The sequence below is a fragment of the Furipterus horrens genome, unplaced genomic scaffold (assembly GCF_987537825.1).
Source record: "Furipterus horrens unplaced genomic scaffold, mFurHor1.1.pri manual_scaffold_7, whole genome shotgun sequence".
In the NCBI taxonomy this organism is placed as follows: Eukaryota; Metazoa; Chordata; class Mammalia; order Chiroptera; family Furipteridae; genus Furipterus; species Furipterus horrens.
In genome coordinates, this window is record NW_028327177.1 from 103,265,766 (window position 1) to 103,278,331 (window position 12,566).

General features: G+C 48.4%; 1 protein-coding gene across 6 annotated transcripts in view; it reads right to left on the reverse strand.

The window, feature by feature from the left end:
- Nucleotides 1-336: 336 nt before the first annotated feature.
- The window catches only part of ATP2B2 (ATPase plasma membrane Ca2+ transporting 2), a 136,671-nt gene continuing 124,441 nt past the window's right edge, over nt 337-12,566 (reverse strand). For 3 of the 6 annotated variants that reach the window (XM_090284171.1, XM_090284170.1, XM_090284169.1), the window contains 2 exons: nt 12,203-12,374; nt 8,163-8,217 (listed from right to left, as the gene is read on the reverse strand). In XM_090284171.1, coding sequence (XP_090140297.1) covers nt 8,210-8,217; nt 12,203-12,374 — 180 coding nt within the window. In that variant the 3' untranslated portion in view covers nt 8,163-8,209. Of the gene's footprint in view, nt 5,446-8,162; nt 8,218-12,198; nt 12,375-12,566 lie in introns of those variants that run through there. The other 3 variants (XM_090284172.1, XM_090284173.1, XM_090284175.1) reach the window with 3 other exon arrangements.

The window sequence follows — 12,566 nt, forward strand, 5'->3', positions numbered from 1 at the left end:
ATTTGTGCTGCTACCTCCCAGAGCCCCTGGCCTCTGAATCTCTTCGTCCTCCTCCCTTCTTAGGTCTCTTCTCCCAAAGTCTTGCTCTCTGAGACTGTCAGCTGTTCCCCATGGAAATTTAGTGACTCATGCATGGCAGGTTAAACTCGTCTCCCTTAAATGATTGATGTTGGAAAGGTGTGACTTGCTTGAAGGAGAGAGACCACCCACTGAGCTGCGCACTGGTGGGCAAAGTGCCTTACCCTCCCAAGGACTCAGTTTTCCCCTGAGTTCCATTCCACGGGAGCGGGGACCCAGCTGTCCTTCGGAAAAAGGCCTTGTGATGTGTACCGTGTCTGCGTTTCCACGTGTGCATTTATTGTTATTGCTCAGTATAGTGTTGAAAAGGCAGACAAATCCCATTAATTACAAAAAGCACAAGCCAGAGATACAGAGAAATAGTGTACAATAAGAGCACAGTCACTTCCCAGCCCCAATTGTCCCAGAGCCCCCCAGAACCTGGGCAGCTTGTGGAAGCTGGAGGCGGCACCATTTCCTCACTACTCTGTTATAAAATATGTGCACACAAGAGTTAGCAAAGTGTGGCGACCCCCCGAGAGGAAAGGTTCGGACGGAGAGCACCACAGGCATTACAAAACAGACTTAGGGGACTGAGAAGGACAGTCCCAAAGCAGCCTCAAATATCTTGTTTTTGGTGGAGGGGGTGATGGCTGATACCCAGGGTTTAGGATCCTCCTCCCCTGAGTTGGGCAAATGGGATCCCTACATCAAAATCAAGAGAGCTTGCTTTGGAACTTGGGAAGGACTGGGGGATTTTCTGTTGTTGTCTGATTTAGGCCTTGGCTGCAGAATACCCACAGGCCTTCAAGAAATGTACCCTCTCTCCCGATCTTCTAATGGTGGGGTCTTGGACATTATGGAGAGTTTTGGATGGGAGGCATGTCACAGTGAGCCCAGCTGACAGCCTACTGTAAGAAGAGCAAGAACAGGTAGGGGGAGTCAGGCGGGGTCAGAAGGGCCAGGCAAGAAATTGTTGCATTTCAAAGGACGTATCACACAACAGTTGCCAACTTTGAATAAAGAGAAGAAGAAGAAGGAAAAAAGCAACTGCTGAAAACTTTGAATAAAGAGAAAGGAAAAAGCAGTTCAGGAAGGAGAGACAGGAATAAACATTCTCCATAAGGAAAATTAGAAATATAGACAACTGGTCACATGTTCTAGTAATTCCAGGTCTGGGACAGACCCCTCTTTCTTGTCTGGACCAGGGCAGATGAATGATCCACCGTAGCACAAGCCAGGTGGGTGATTTTGGATCCCAAACTGGTATAAGAGGGAGGGGTTGGTGGCCTCTCCTGGCATAGGGAACAAGTGAGAGTATGAAATGAATGCTGAGCTTCCCTCAAGATTCAGGATGCCCTTTGTGTTTCTCCTTACAGGACACTGTCTTTAGTGACCCTGAGTAGACAGTACTTACAATGGCTAGAATATGTTGGCATACAGAATGACAGGGCCCTGTAGGTCAAGTGGGTGGAGGACTTGAAAAAATTTAAAATGTACTAGGAATAATAGATGTGAGAGAATAACCAGGAAATTTTGTTAAAAAAAGAGTGAAAGGTACTTATCCCTCCACATAGTAAAACATTATATAAAGCAACAATAATTAAAACTGTGTGGCTGGTGCCAGATGAGACACCCAGAAAGGGAACAAAAGAGAAATTTCAGAAATAGACCCAAGTCTGTCACAGCTGTCAGTGTGTGGTAAAGATGACATTTCAATATGGTTGGGGAAAAGAGTGGCTATTCATTAACTGGGATACCCAGGATAAGACAGGTCTAGAGTCCTTGCACCACTGCCGTCATTGTCATTGGTCTGGTCTCAGAAGCAGGGCACCCTCCCTTTTGCCAATTCTATGCTCTGGTTGGCACAAAGGAGCAAAGGGCCATAGTGAGGGGTTGGTGGGAGCAAGCAAGGCTGCTGCTGAGTTAGAGGAAGTGCTGACTGAGCTGCAGGCAGGGAGGGAACTCCTCAGCTCCCTCCATGCCCACCTCCAAAGGTGGGTGACTCCATAGTCCCAGTGGTTCATTGGATGGGCCCTCCACTCCTCCCTCATCTGTTGGGGGAGACAAGTTGGTGAGCTTAGACCTCAGAACTGAATCTGCAACCTTCTGCAGGCCTATTCCAGAGGACAGAAAAGAAGCTAAATGTATGGTGCAGTCCCCAAAAAGTATTAGTTACAGAATATATATTTAATATGTTCTGTTTGATGTTGGTTTTTGCTTTTTTTAAAACCACAGATGTTTCAGAACCACACTGCAGGAGTAAGAAGAATCAGCAATTGAAAGCATTGCATAGTATTAAATGAACAGAGACGGTGAGTTCTTTATTTACAATTATTGTCTAGGTAAAAAAATTCATAAAAACAGATGAATGGTCATAAATTATTTACCCCCTAATGGGGTGAACTGCCAAACGTACCCCATGCTGCTAGATATAGGACACAGAGTGCAAGCTTTATGTACTACAGTGACTTTTGACAAACCAATCATTTCCTGTGTGTGGATGTGTGTGCCTGTCTGCATGTGTGTGTGAGCATCTGTCATTCCTGACAGGAAAGGACCAACACTAATGCGAGGCATTCTTGGTAGCTCCCATCGCTCCCTGTTCCCCAAGCTGTGATCCAGAGAAACTCCTTCTGCTTTTCTTGCATCCTGGCTCCAAATAAACAGGGAGCATAGTGTGCAAGGGCGAGTTTCCTGGTGTCATGGAATGAGGTCATGGACACAAGATTGAAACAAAGAAGGGGGGAGATGGGAAACCTTAAGAAAGGAAACTGCAAAAAACAAAAACGAAAACAAAAACAAAGAACCCCAAACAAAGAAAAAACCACGTTCCAAGGCTGCCCCATGTTTTCCATGTGCTGGTCGTTCCTTTCTCAGCAGGCAGGAGAGCAGTGGGCTGGCTTTTGGTGGTGTTGTATTGGAATCCAAAAAGCCTATCTGATGGCTAGTCACCTTTGTGGGGATGCAGTTTCCTCTACTGGGTACATTCAGAGATGTTTCTTCATGACATTCAGGTGATGCTCTCGCTCAAAGAAGGTCCTTCTTCCAGAAAGGTTTTGCCAGGTGGGATGGGCTGACTCGGGACTCCAAACCCTCAGGTTTCTCCACAGCCTTCAAGATGTAGGCCCTCCCAGCTGACTATGGCTCTTTTCCTGAGTGGCTCTCATCTTGTGTGTGGAAGAATTCTCTGGGCCTGGAGAAGGGAAGGGGCGGGGCTGACACAGAGCAACTGTGGGAAGGGTCAGTATGAGGAATGAATTTCACAAGCGAGGTGGAAAGTGTTTGGTTTTCCTTGAAGCATGGGACGTCATCGATCATGGTATTCAAAATGTCTTTTGCACTGTACAAGTTTATGGAAAAAGGTCGTATGCTGAAAAGTCTCAAAGCAAACTTTGTATTAAATACAAAAGTTCTTTTATGAAAAAAGCTGATACCCACAAAGTGCTTAGCAGTTAAGAGGCTGACATACAATTAAATAAGCTCTTATTAAGTGGGATTACTAGTGCTGTAATTGTCTTGAGAGAAAAATAACCTCCTTTTCTCACTTGTGATACTGTAGGGTTTCAGAATGGCTTTCTGTTGGGAAAGCAAGACTTGCTGTTAAAAGGCTACAGTATATATTGCGACTATAGGAAGACAATTTGGTTTAAAAATCACACTGAATACATCTCAATATACACATCATAAGGTTTGTTCGGATCTAAATAGTGCAGAGAAAAAGGCTATTCTTCAAAAATAAAAATAAAAGCAGCAAGCCATAACGATCCTCATCCAATACGCCAACAGCTCATATGCCGCAATTTATAAGGAAATAAACCTCTAAATTACTGACTAAAAAAATCAACACAATAGCATTTATAATATTACAACACTACCTCAATCTCTCTATAGACAGTGCCAAAGAGAACCTCTCTTTGAAATGCTCTTTGTAAACCCAAGTGAGTTTCATTGAGAGAAAAGTCTTCACCCACTGCTTTGTGAATCCCATCATCCTTGAACCAGGATGGCCATTGGGGCTCCAAGCCCAGGAAGCCTTCTCTCTCCTCTCCCTTTGTCTACAGAGCACAGTGTTAAAGCCCTCAGGATGGAGACTTGGTAGTATTTGGCTTCTGCCTGAGCTTCTCGTGGTAGTGACGTTATTGAACGGAAATAGCAGGCAAAAATCAGAGCATGGCTATCGTAAAACATCAAGGATGCAATCCAGGGAAGTGTCTATTGGGCTGAGCTGTTCTTATAGCATCTCAGCCACCAGTGTTCTTAAACCGTACAAATAGCCAAAGACATTATCTACAGGTTTGTAAACAAATTACATTCTTCTTTTAGGACATAAATAAGTTAAAATAGAGCAATTTAAGCGGAAACAAGGCAACATGCCGGCAAAGAAACTTTATATATCCATGTATATATATTTATATATATATATATATATCTACCTATCTATATGGACGTATACAGTCTTGAATAAGTATACGTTGATATAGATATAAAGAAATGGATATAACCTTGTGAGTGTCTATGAAGTTCTTCGGTTCCATTGGTGCAAATCTACTAGGCGAGTTAAGCTCTGCAATTTCAAAAAGTTGTTAAATTAACCTATACAACTGAGACCATGCTTTGCAAGCATTTCAAAAACTCACAGACCAGTGGATTTGATAAATAGTCTCAGAAAAGAGTCTGTTTGCAGTTCCCGCCTAAGAAAACAAACAAACAACAACAAAAAAAACCCTCCCCAACCCCCCAAAACCAAACAAGGGGAGGACTGGAAGTGTACAGTACATTCATGCAGGGGACATGGTGGCTGGGCAGGTGCATGGCTGGTCCATGTGCGGGCAGGAGCCGGAAGGGCTTGTTCTGGGAGATCGCTCACTCCCTTAAGCCCCCAGAAGGAGTTCCTGCCCCTTGCCTCAAAGTGAAAAAGAGTTCAAACAGCATCGCATCCAGAAAAAGGGTCTGTTGGGTGGAAACGGTTTTCTCGCCAGTATTTGGTTTCTTCTTGTTGCTCGTTGCTGCTTGAGTGAGTTGGATGCCTGGATGGGTGGGTGCCCGGGAGGTGAGTGGCGGCAGGGTCCTCAGCTAAAGCGACGTCTCCAGGCTGTGGATGGGGCTCCCTGGACTTGAAGAGGTAGCTGATTTGCTTGTGTCGGTCGTCAGGTTGATCCCGCTGTCAATGGCGCTATTGTTCTTGTTGAGCGATGACGGCGGGCTCGAGTTCTGCTTGAGCGCAGCATCTTCTTCCAGGTCAGTGTCATCAATGAGGGGGATGTGGGGCTGTGAATCTTCGATCCGGAATTCAGGATGAGCCATGAAATTATGGATGGAGGTTCGAGACTCAGGCTTTTCTAGACCTTCATAGAGAGAGCTACGGAATGCCTTCACGACGCGGATCTGCAAGAGAAACGCAGGGGTGAGAAGCAGTATCCCGGTGTGTGCGCACCAAGCTCTGGCGGGCTTTGAGGAGGGTCAGGTGGGAGAGGGATTAGGGCACAGCAGGTGGCTAGAATCCATGGTCGCTGGGTGTTATGAGCATGGATGGGAGTTGAGGGGAGATTGGAAGAGGGGCTCAGGTTATATGCATCCATGAGTTTTTTAAATATTGCTTTGATTTTAGTCAAAACTACAGTATGAGGACAGGAGGAATCAAGCCTCATCAAAGAGATGATGGGAAACAGTAGTCACAGGAAGGATAGCACACTCCAGTGGGCACCCAGACCTAGGGAGAGACTGAGCCTTGTTAACTTTAAAGCAGTTTCAACCATGCAGAAGGGGAATGGGACCAGGTGGGAACGGAATAGGATAGAGGAGAGGCTATTTTTAAAAAATAAATTAACCTTTAAAAAACCACACGCAGTTAAGAAATCATACCACATGAAACAGATAACATGTTACACACAGGAAAGCAACAGAAAGGAGAGACGGATGAACTAGGATGAGAGAAGACACACGAGGGCCAAACAGAGAACAGGAACATCAAACCAAAGGCAGCAAAGCAAACCAAAGCCAGCTCAGGGCTTTCTGGAGTGCAGAGCAGAGGCAGCCAGAAAGCACAAAGGAGCTGGCGAACTGATGACATTCAGGAGCGGGAGCATGCCACGGTGGGGTCGGGAACCACACGGCACACACAGACAGACACACGCTATACTTGGAAGCCTGGACAATGTGAACGGAGGTCGTTTGTACCCAACGTTTCTTTCCTTCATGCATTTGGGAGGTAAACACTCGAGTATTGACTCAAAGCCCTGGCCAGTCATTGCAGTTGGTTTTGGGGTCCCTTATTTCCTGGGGTATTTGATTTCTTTATTTGTGCTTTGAAAACACAAAACCAAAAAATGAGTCCAGATTCAGATGGCCCAACCCAGCCCTGGGTGGGTCCCAAGGGGGTGTGGAACTGAGCTCAAAACAGCAAGTTCTTTCATTTTTCTGCGTCTCAGTTGGAACCCGTGGTTCTCGGAAGCATGGAAGGAGGTAGAGCCTTGTCTTTTCTGGCTCGAGGAAAGAGCACTGGACTTGGAGTCAGGAAGACTCAAGTCCGTGTCCTAGCTCTGCCACTTCTGGTGCTTTGACAGTGGGTAAGCCACACCACCTCACTGGCCATCCTCTGTCTCGCCTTGCAGGGTGCAGAGGAACAGGAGCCTCACTTTAAAGAGGGGAGTCATTCTTCTGAACTCCTAGGAGAGGGAGCTGTGACTGTTAACTCAAGGGACTGTGGGGACTCAGGACACATGTGCTTCCCTCTCTTTTCCCAGCCCTACCTCAAAGTGGAGCCACTGGCAGGGCAAACAAGACAGCATCGGTGCCTCCAAGGAGCAGAGCCTCAGCCAAGGTGGCTGTGATCCTGCGGGCACCCTGCCCCCACACCATAAGCCTGTGAGGGGCAGAGGACAGGACCAGCGAGGCCCTGCAGCCCCAGGATTTGTGAAGCTTGCAGTAAACCCGGGGGCAGCTTGTGGGAGGGCACAGGGGGGAAACCTGTCTATGAAAATGAATTTCTTGATAACTGTGGCTGATGATTTTAAGTCATAGCTCGGGATTTATTTTACTATTTCAAAGGGGAGTCTTTCCAAAGCACACCATGTACTCCTCTCATTTTAAATTTAGAGTACACCAAGAAGAACTTTGTCAAGAATCTTTTTGGTCTTGTATAAGATCCCACAGTTTAGATTTTTTTAAAAAAGTACTTCTCCTTTGCTGTCAGCCCTCACTTACTGACTTTCCGAGTGTTCTCAAAAGCATCTCTGTCCCTCACCTACCTAGAATTGTGATTTAAATAAGAGGCATCAGGCACCAAGTGAGAGCCAGCCAGATGCTGTGCCTTAGTGCTGGTGCTCTGTGGTGACCATTTGGCTGCCCTGAGATCTTGTTCTCCTTGGATTTCCTACTTGTGGATCTGTCGAGATTATTAAGTAGTCTGATCTCCTGGTAAGCAGTGGGCCATCACACTTGATTAAGTGAAAACAACAAAAAAGGTGTTGCTGGCCTCAGCTTTCTTACCTGTGAAATGGGAATATTAATTATCATAGTAGCTGCCAAACCTAGTGCCCAGAATGTTCTGAGGCTGAACTGCAATAAGCTGCCAGCAGGAGCGCCTGGTGGAGGAGGAGGGATGGTGGCAGGACCCTGTCATGTGACTGACAACGCGTAGTGGGTGACACACAATGAGATGCAGGTCCTTCCCCCCACCCCCTGGCATGGAGACAACAGAAAGAATGAACTGCTCGGGACAAGACTGTGGGGACAAGACTTTTCGGGACACCCCGCCACGGCCATCTCAAGTCTCCACTTCGGTTCTCTCCATGGCTGAAATGGAAAAAAATATGGGAAGAAAAAAAGCTCTTCCATCTCTCCTCCCTGCCTGCCACGACGATGGGGTTTTGTGGTATCAGCCGCACTTGGGCATGGAGGTGAGAGGAAAGAGAGGTCTCAGGTGTTTTGGTTTCATCAGCACAAAGGGAGCAAGAGGCTGGTGCAGGTCGTGGAGGGCTCTGAGGAAATGCAGAGGCCCCGGTCTGGGATGGTTCGACATACTCGAATGTTTACCCGGCTTCAAGGAAGCCAAGAATCTGGGATTCACATTCATTTCAGGCTCAAGGTTAAAGACTCACAACCTCTTTTAATTTCACTCTCTCTTGCTGAACTCTGTGTCCAGGGTTCTCTAGCCCTCTAGGGAAACAAACACATGGAATATTCAGAAAGCAGAGAGGTCTAGGGCCCCCCCACCCCAGAAGCAAGCCATTTTTTCTCAACAACCCAAGGCTGCACTGAACTATTTACCAACATGCTCCTGAGAGGTCCAGCTTTCCTTTCCTTCGTTCCTCCCCCTAAAAGACGCATACTCCTTGACCTAGCAGGCCTCAGAACCCGGAGTCAGAAGGGGAAGTGGGAGTAGGACAGGCCCTATCTAGCAGGGGCAGCATCCAGAAAGCGGCTGGTCCTGGGGGCAGGCATCTGATGCTCATGGCCTGGATGGTTTGAAGGAGCAGGACTCTCAGTGATGAACATGGAGCCTGCTACAAACTTGCTAAGTACAAAGGTGGCTTGAGATGGGTTAGGAAGTTGAGGGGAATAAGGCAAGGGCTGTGCAGCTTGGCCTGGATCAACGAGCTGAATGCTGATTTTGTCCTTAATCAGCAGTGGGAAGGCACCCTTTTCCCCACCTCTGCCAGGCTGGTGAGATTCAAGCAGAGAAACAACTTCCCTGCTCTTGGGACCCCAGGTGATTGGCACTCTTTTGCTGGACGAGGCTGTGGATGTGGGCACTGGTTCCAGAATGAAAATTCAACCTCTGTGGGTTCCAAGTCTGTGGGTCTGTCTGGGAAGTAGTATGGAATGGTGGGAAAAATGAGGGACTTTGCAATCTGACCTCTGGCCACTCACTTGCTGTGTGATCTTAGGCAAGTCAGTCCACTTCTCTGAGCCTCAGTGTTTATTTCAGTTAAATGGATGTATTGGCAGATCCCCTCTCTTCCTATTTCAGTTGTGAGGTGTATGTGAAGTGAAGGATGTAGGTAACTGCTTGGGAAGATGTTGAGTGAGGCTCAAGTATAAGGCATTAGGGGTGTGTTATTAAGTTTCTGGGGGAAAAACACTTGTTTTTGAGTAAGTCAGAAGAGGAAAGCAAGAGAGTAGATTGGAGTTCCTTCCCAAACATTCCAGATGCTAGTCTGATGGGACTGTCCTTTCTTTCATCACATGCATTGCCTGCCTGGGGCCCTCCATCTCCCAGTGGCACTGGGGGAGGGACATGTGACTTGGGGGGTTGCTCACCACACTGTCATGAGTCAGAAGTCAGCTCAAGCATACACTGCCCAGCCCCTGGCCTTCGTGGCCAGCTCTTGAAATACCAGCGGACAGGGGTTTGGCTCCTTTCAGAGCACAGATCCCAGGTGTGTTTGACTCAGCATGAACATGGCCACCCTCCTCTGCTCAAGAACCCCCGGAAGGAGACCCTGCTCGGAGTCGGGAGGCAGCCCGCTGATTCATCCCACCAGTCTTACTTCCTGGCTATCTGCTTCACACCTCCCTGTGCGGGGAAAGCCTTTTGGCTTTTGAAGGAACCCTGCCTGGTGTCTAGAGGGCCCTCAGAGTCCCTGGAGACCAGAGGATGTAACGTTGTTATAGAAACTCTTTCAGCAAAAGAGGAACTACGGAATATTTATTTAGAGTCTGCATTGTGACTGTGTTGGTCAAAATGTGTATGTTGAAACCACAGAGGTTGTGATCCCTTTGGAACCAGTACCTTTGGGCAGGAGGAATCAGGCTCTTTTTGAGACCATATGCCAAAGAAAGGGTTCAAGAAGGAACCCAGAATTATAGGCTGATTCTACAATAGAGGGTAGGAATGGAAGATTCTTAAGGAGGTGATTCTTGAGGGTGAGGTAAGGAGGTAGCTGGGGAGGGAGTCATGCCTGACTAGCCCCTTTGGGTCCTCTGAGAGAATGAAGGATTAAGGCCTATAGGAACAGACTTTTCAAAGGCTGTTCCAAAGTTGGGGTCACCAAGGGATAAATGGGATCAATCTGGACTGGAAGGAGATTGGCTTAGAGATAGGAAGTGAAATGTGGGCAGAAATGAGCATTTCTCTGAAGGAGAAGTGCTAAGAACTGACTGTCCCAGGACCAGCCCTATTGGATGGTTTTATAAATGACAGAAGAAAAGATGAGAATTCAATTGCTGAGGTTTGAAATGACTGAGCTCTTTCTTCTAGATAGTGAAAGCGGAGAAGAGGGGGATAAGTCAATGGAAGACTTACAAAGGCTGTGAGGCAGGAGTGCCAGGTTGGCTCTTTTGTGGCTGCTGTGAGTTGCCACACTTCAAGAAGGAGGCTGAACCAAGATGGGACAAAGAACTGAGCATGAACTCAGAAGCTAGACTTTTGGCGGTCAGACCCAGCCAGAGGGGTGCAGGTATCACCAGGAGGGTGGCAGGAGTCAGAAAAAATGGATTCTTTCCCAAGTGGCTCTCCAGGAGAGAACACTTTTGGTCACTGCACAAGACAGATGGCATCACTGAGCAAGGCCAGAGCTAAGCTGATGCAGAAGTAGGTCAGCTGGGTGAGGGCCTCCCACCAAGGTGAGGTCTCTCTGATGTGAAGGGGGGAGGATGGGACCAAAGTGTTTCCTGCTCTGAGAAAGCCTTGCAGTGGTTTCCTAGTGATGCCTCATGGAAATGTGACTCTGGACACCATCTACTCAAATACATCTGCACTTAACCTTGGCTAGTCTGTCTCCCCATCACTGTGGTTTTGTGCTAATGAATGAACAAGGTGGGGCTTTCCCACCTTTTCTGCATCCTTCCTCTCATCCTGCATAGTTGGCAGGACTGCATCCACTGAAAGGACACAGGACATGAGCATATGCCATCAACAGACTCTTGGTGGCTTGCGCCTCCTGCCAGAGGGCTCAGGTGGCATAGTCCCCACCTAGCACACAGGCCCTCATGCTCAGTGGCTGGGGATGTGTGTTATGGGTGTTCTTGTGTTTGGATGAGGGTAGAGGAACCTTATAAAGTATCAAGAGATGAGGTCTGGAGTCTAATTCTCCTCAAAGAAGTCCAAGGGCTGGCTAAGTGAACACACTGTGGTGGTCTGAGAAGACCAGAATAGGGCTCCCTTGCAGTTTGGACGGGGCTGACTGGAGACACGGAAAGGAGGGCAGGTGGTAAATGGAGACTTCTTATTCCCTCAGGGACCTGAAGCCATAGGGGTTCAGAAAGATCTAGACAAGGCCAGAGATGAGAGACCCAGGTGAGAAGCATGGCCTGAGGAGATAAACTTGGCAGCAGAGAGATGATGGGGGTGGGGGCATCAGAGTCCCAGGCTTTCTATCAGATAGGGAAGGCAGGAAGCCGAGGGTTACACCAGATCCCTTAGGGCCTCTGGCGCACAGCCAAGACGTGAAGCCTGGCCCACTGCTTTCTACCTGAGGTCAAGCTGAGTGGGTTAGGGGCCTTGTCCCTTCTAGGAAGGGGTCAGACTTCCAGCATGCAGGGAAAAGTGGGTGTAAGGCAGCTGATGCTGTTTGGTGTGCAAGGAGAGAGGCAGATGGTTCTGAACCCGCACAGGGCTTCTTTGGGGACCCCAGATTGGCTGTGACCTCTGACCTATAGTGACCCATCTCTTGGCTGGACCCCACTGGGACTGACTGTGACCCCTGAGAGCCTTGATCCACAGTAATCCTTTGCTGACTTTGACTGCAGACTGTGACCTCCTGGCTAACTTTGACCCTTGTCCTTGTATGTTAGGCTTTTTCTGACTGAGTATGACCCTAGACTGATTGGGACACCCTGTACCCCACGGCTGCTGGCTCCCCCTTGGCTGCCGTGACCTCGTAGTGCACTGGGACATTTAATTACTGAAATCTTCCTGACCAATGGTGATCCTTTGACCCAGACTTTTTGACTACTTGTGACCTTCACGACCCCCTGACTGACTGGTTGGAACCCCTGACTCTGACCCCAGCCAACCCTGGCCCACTAAGAGACTGCCACCCCATGGCTGGCTATGGTTGCCTGACCAACTGTGGCCCCTCAGCCCCCAGGCCTAACCATGACCAGCTGCCCCCCATGTCCTTGGTGCCCCGGCCCCTGCCCGCCTGCCCGCCCGGCGCTAGTGTCAGTGGCGCCCGAGGCGGTAAGGATTCACACTCACGCCCAGCTGCAGCAGGAGGAAGGCTGGTCGGAGAGGAAAGAGCATTGGACAACGACACGTGACTAGGGCTAGAGAGATTGGCTACGTCCTGGCTCTGGCTGGTGACGGAGGACTGTCTCCGCAGGGCCCCCTGAAAGGAGGCCCCGCTCTTGAAAGTATTGACTACTTCAATCTGCAACGGAGGAGAAACGAGACAAGTTGCGAGAAGAACGGACAAAACAGCTACACAACTGACAGGCGCAATGCCACGAGAACAGCCGCAGCCACGGCAACAATGACAACGTCACTGAAATCAAAACAAAAAGTACCAGACACACTCCAAGGCTCTGAAAGAGGTCTGCTCAGTTCCGGGCCCGTCTGTAGG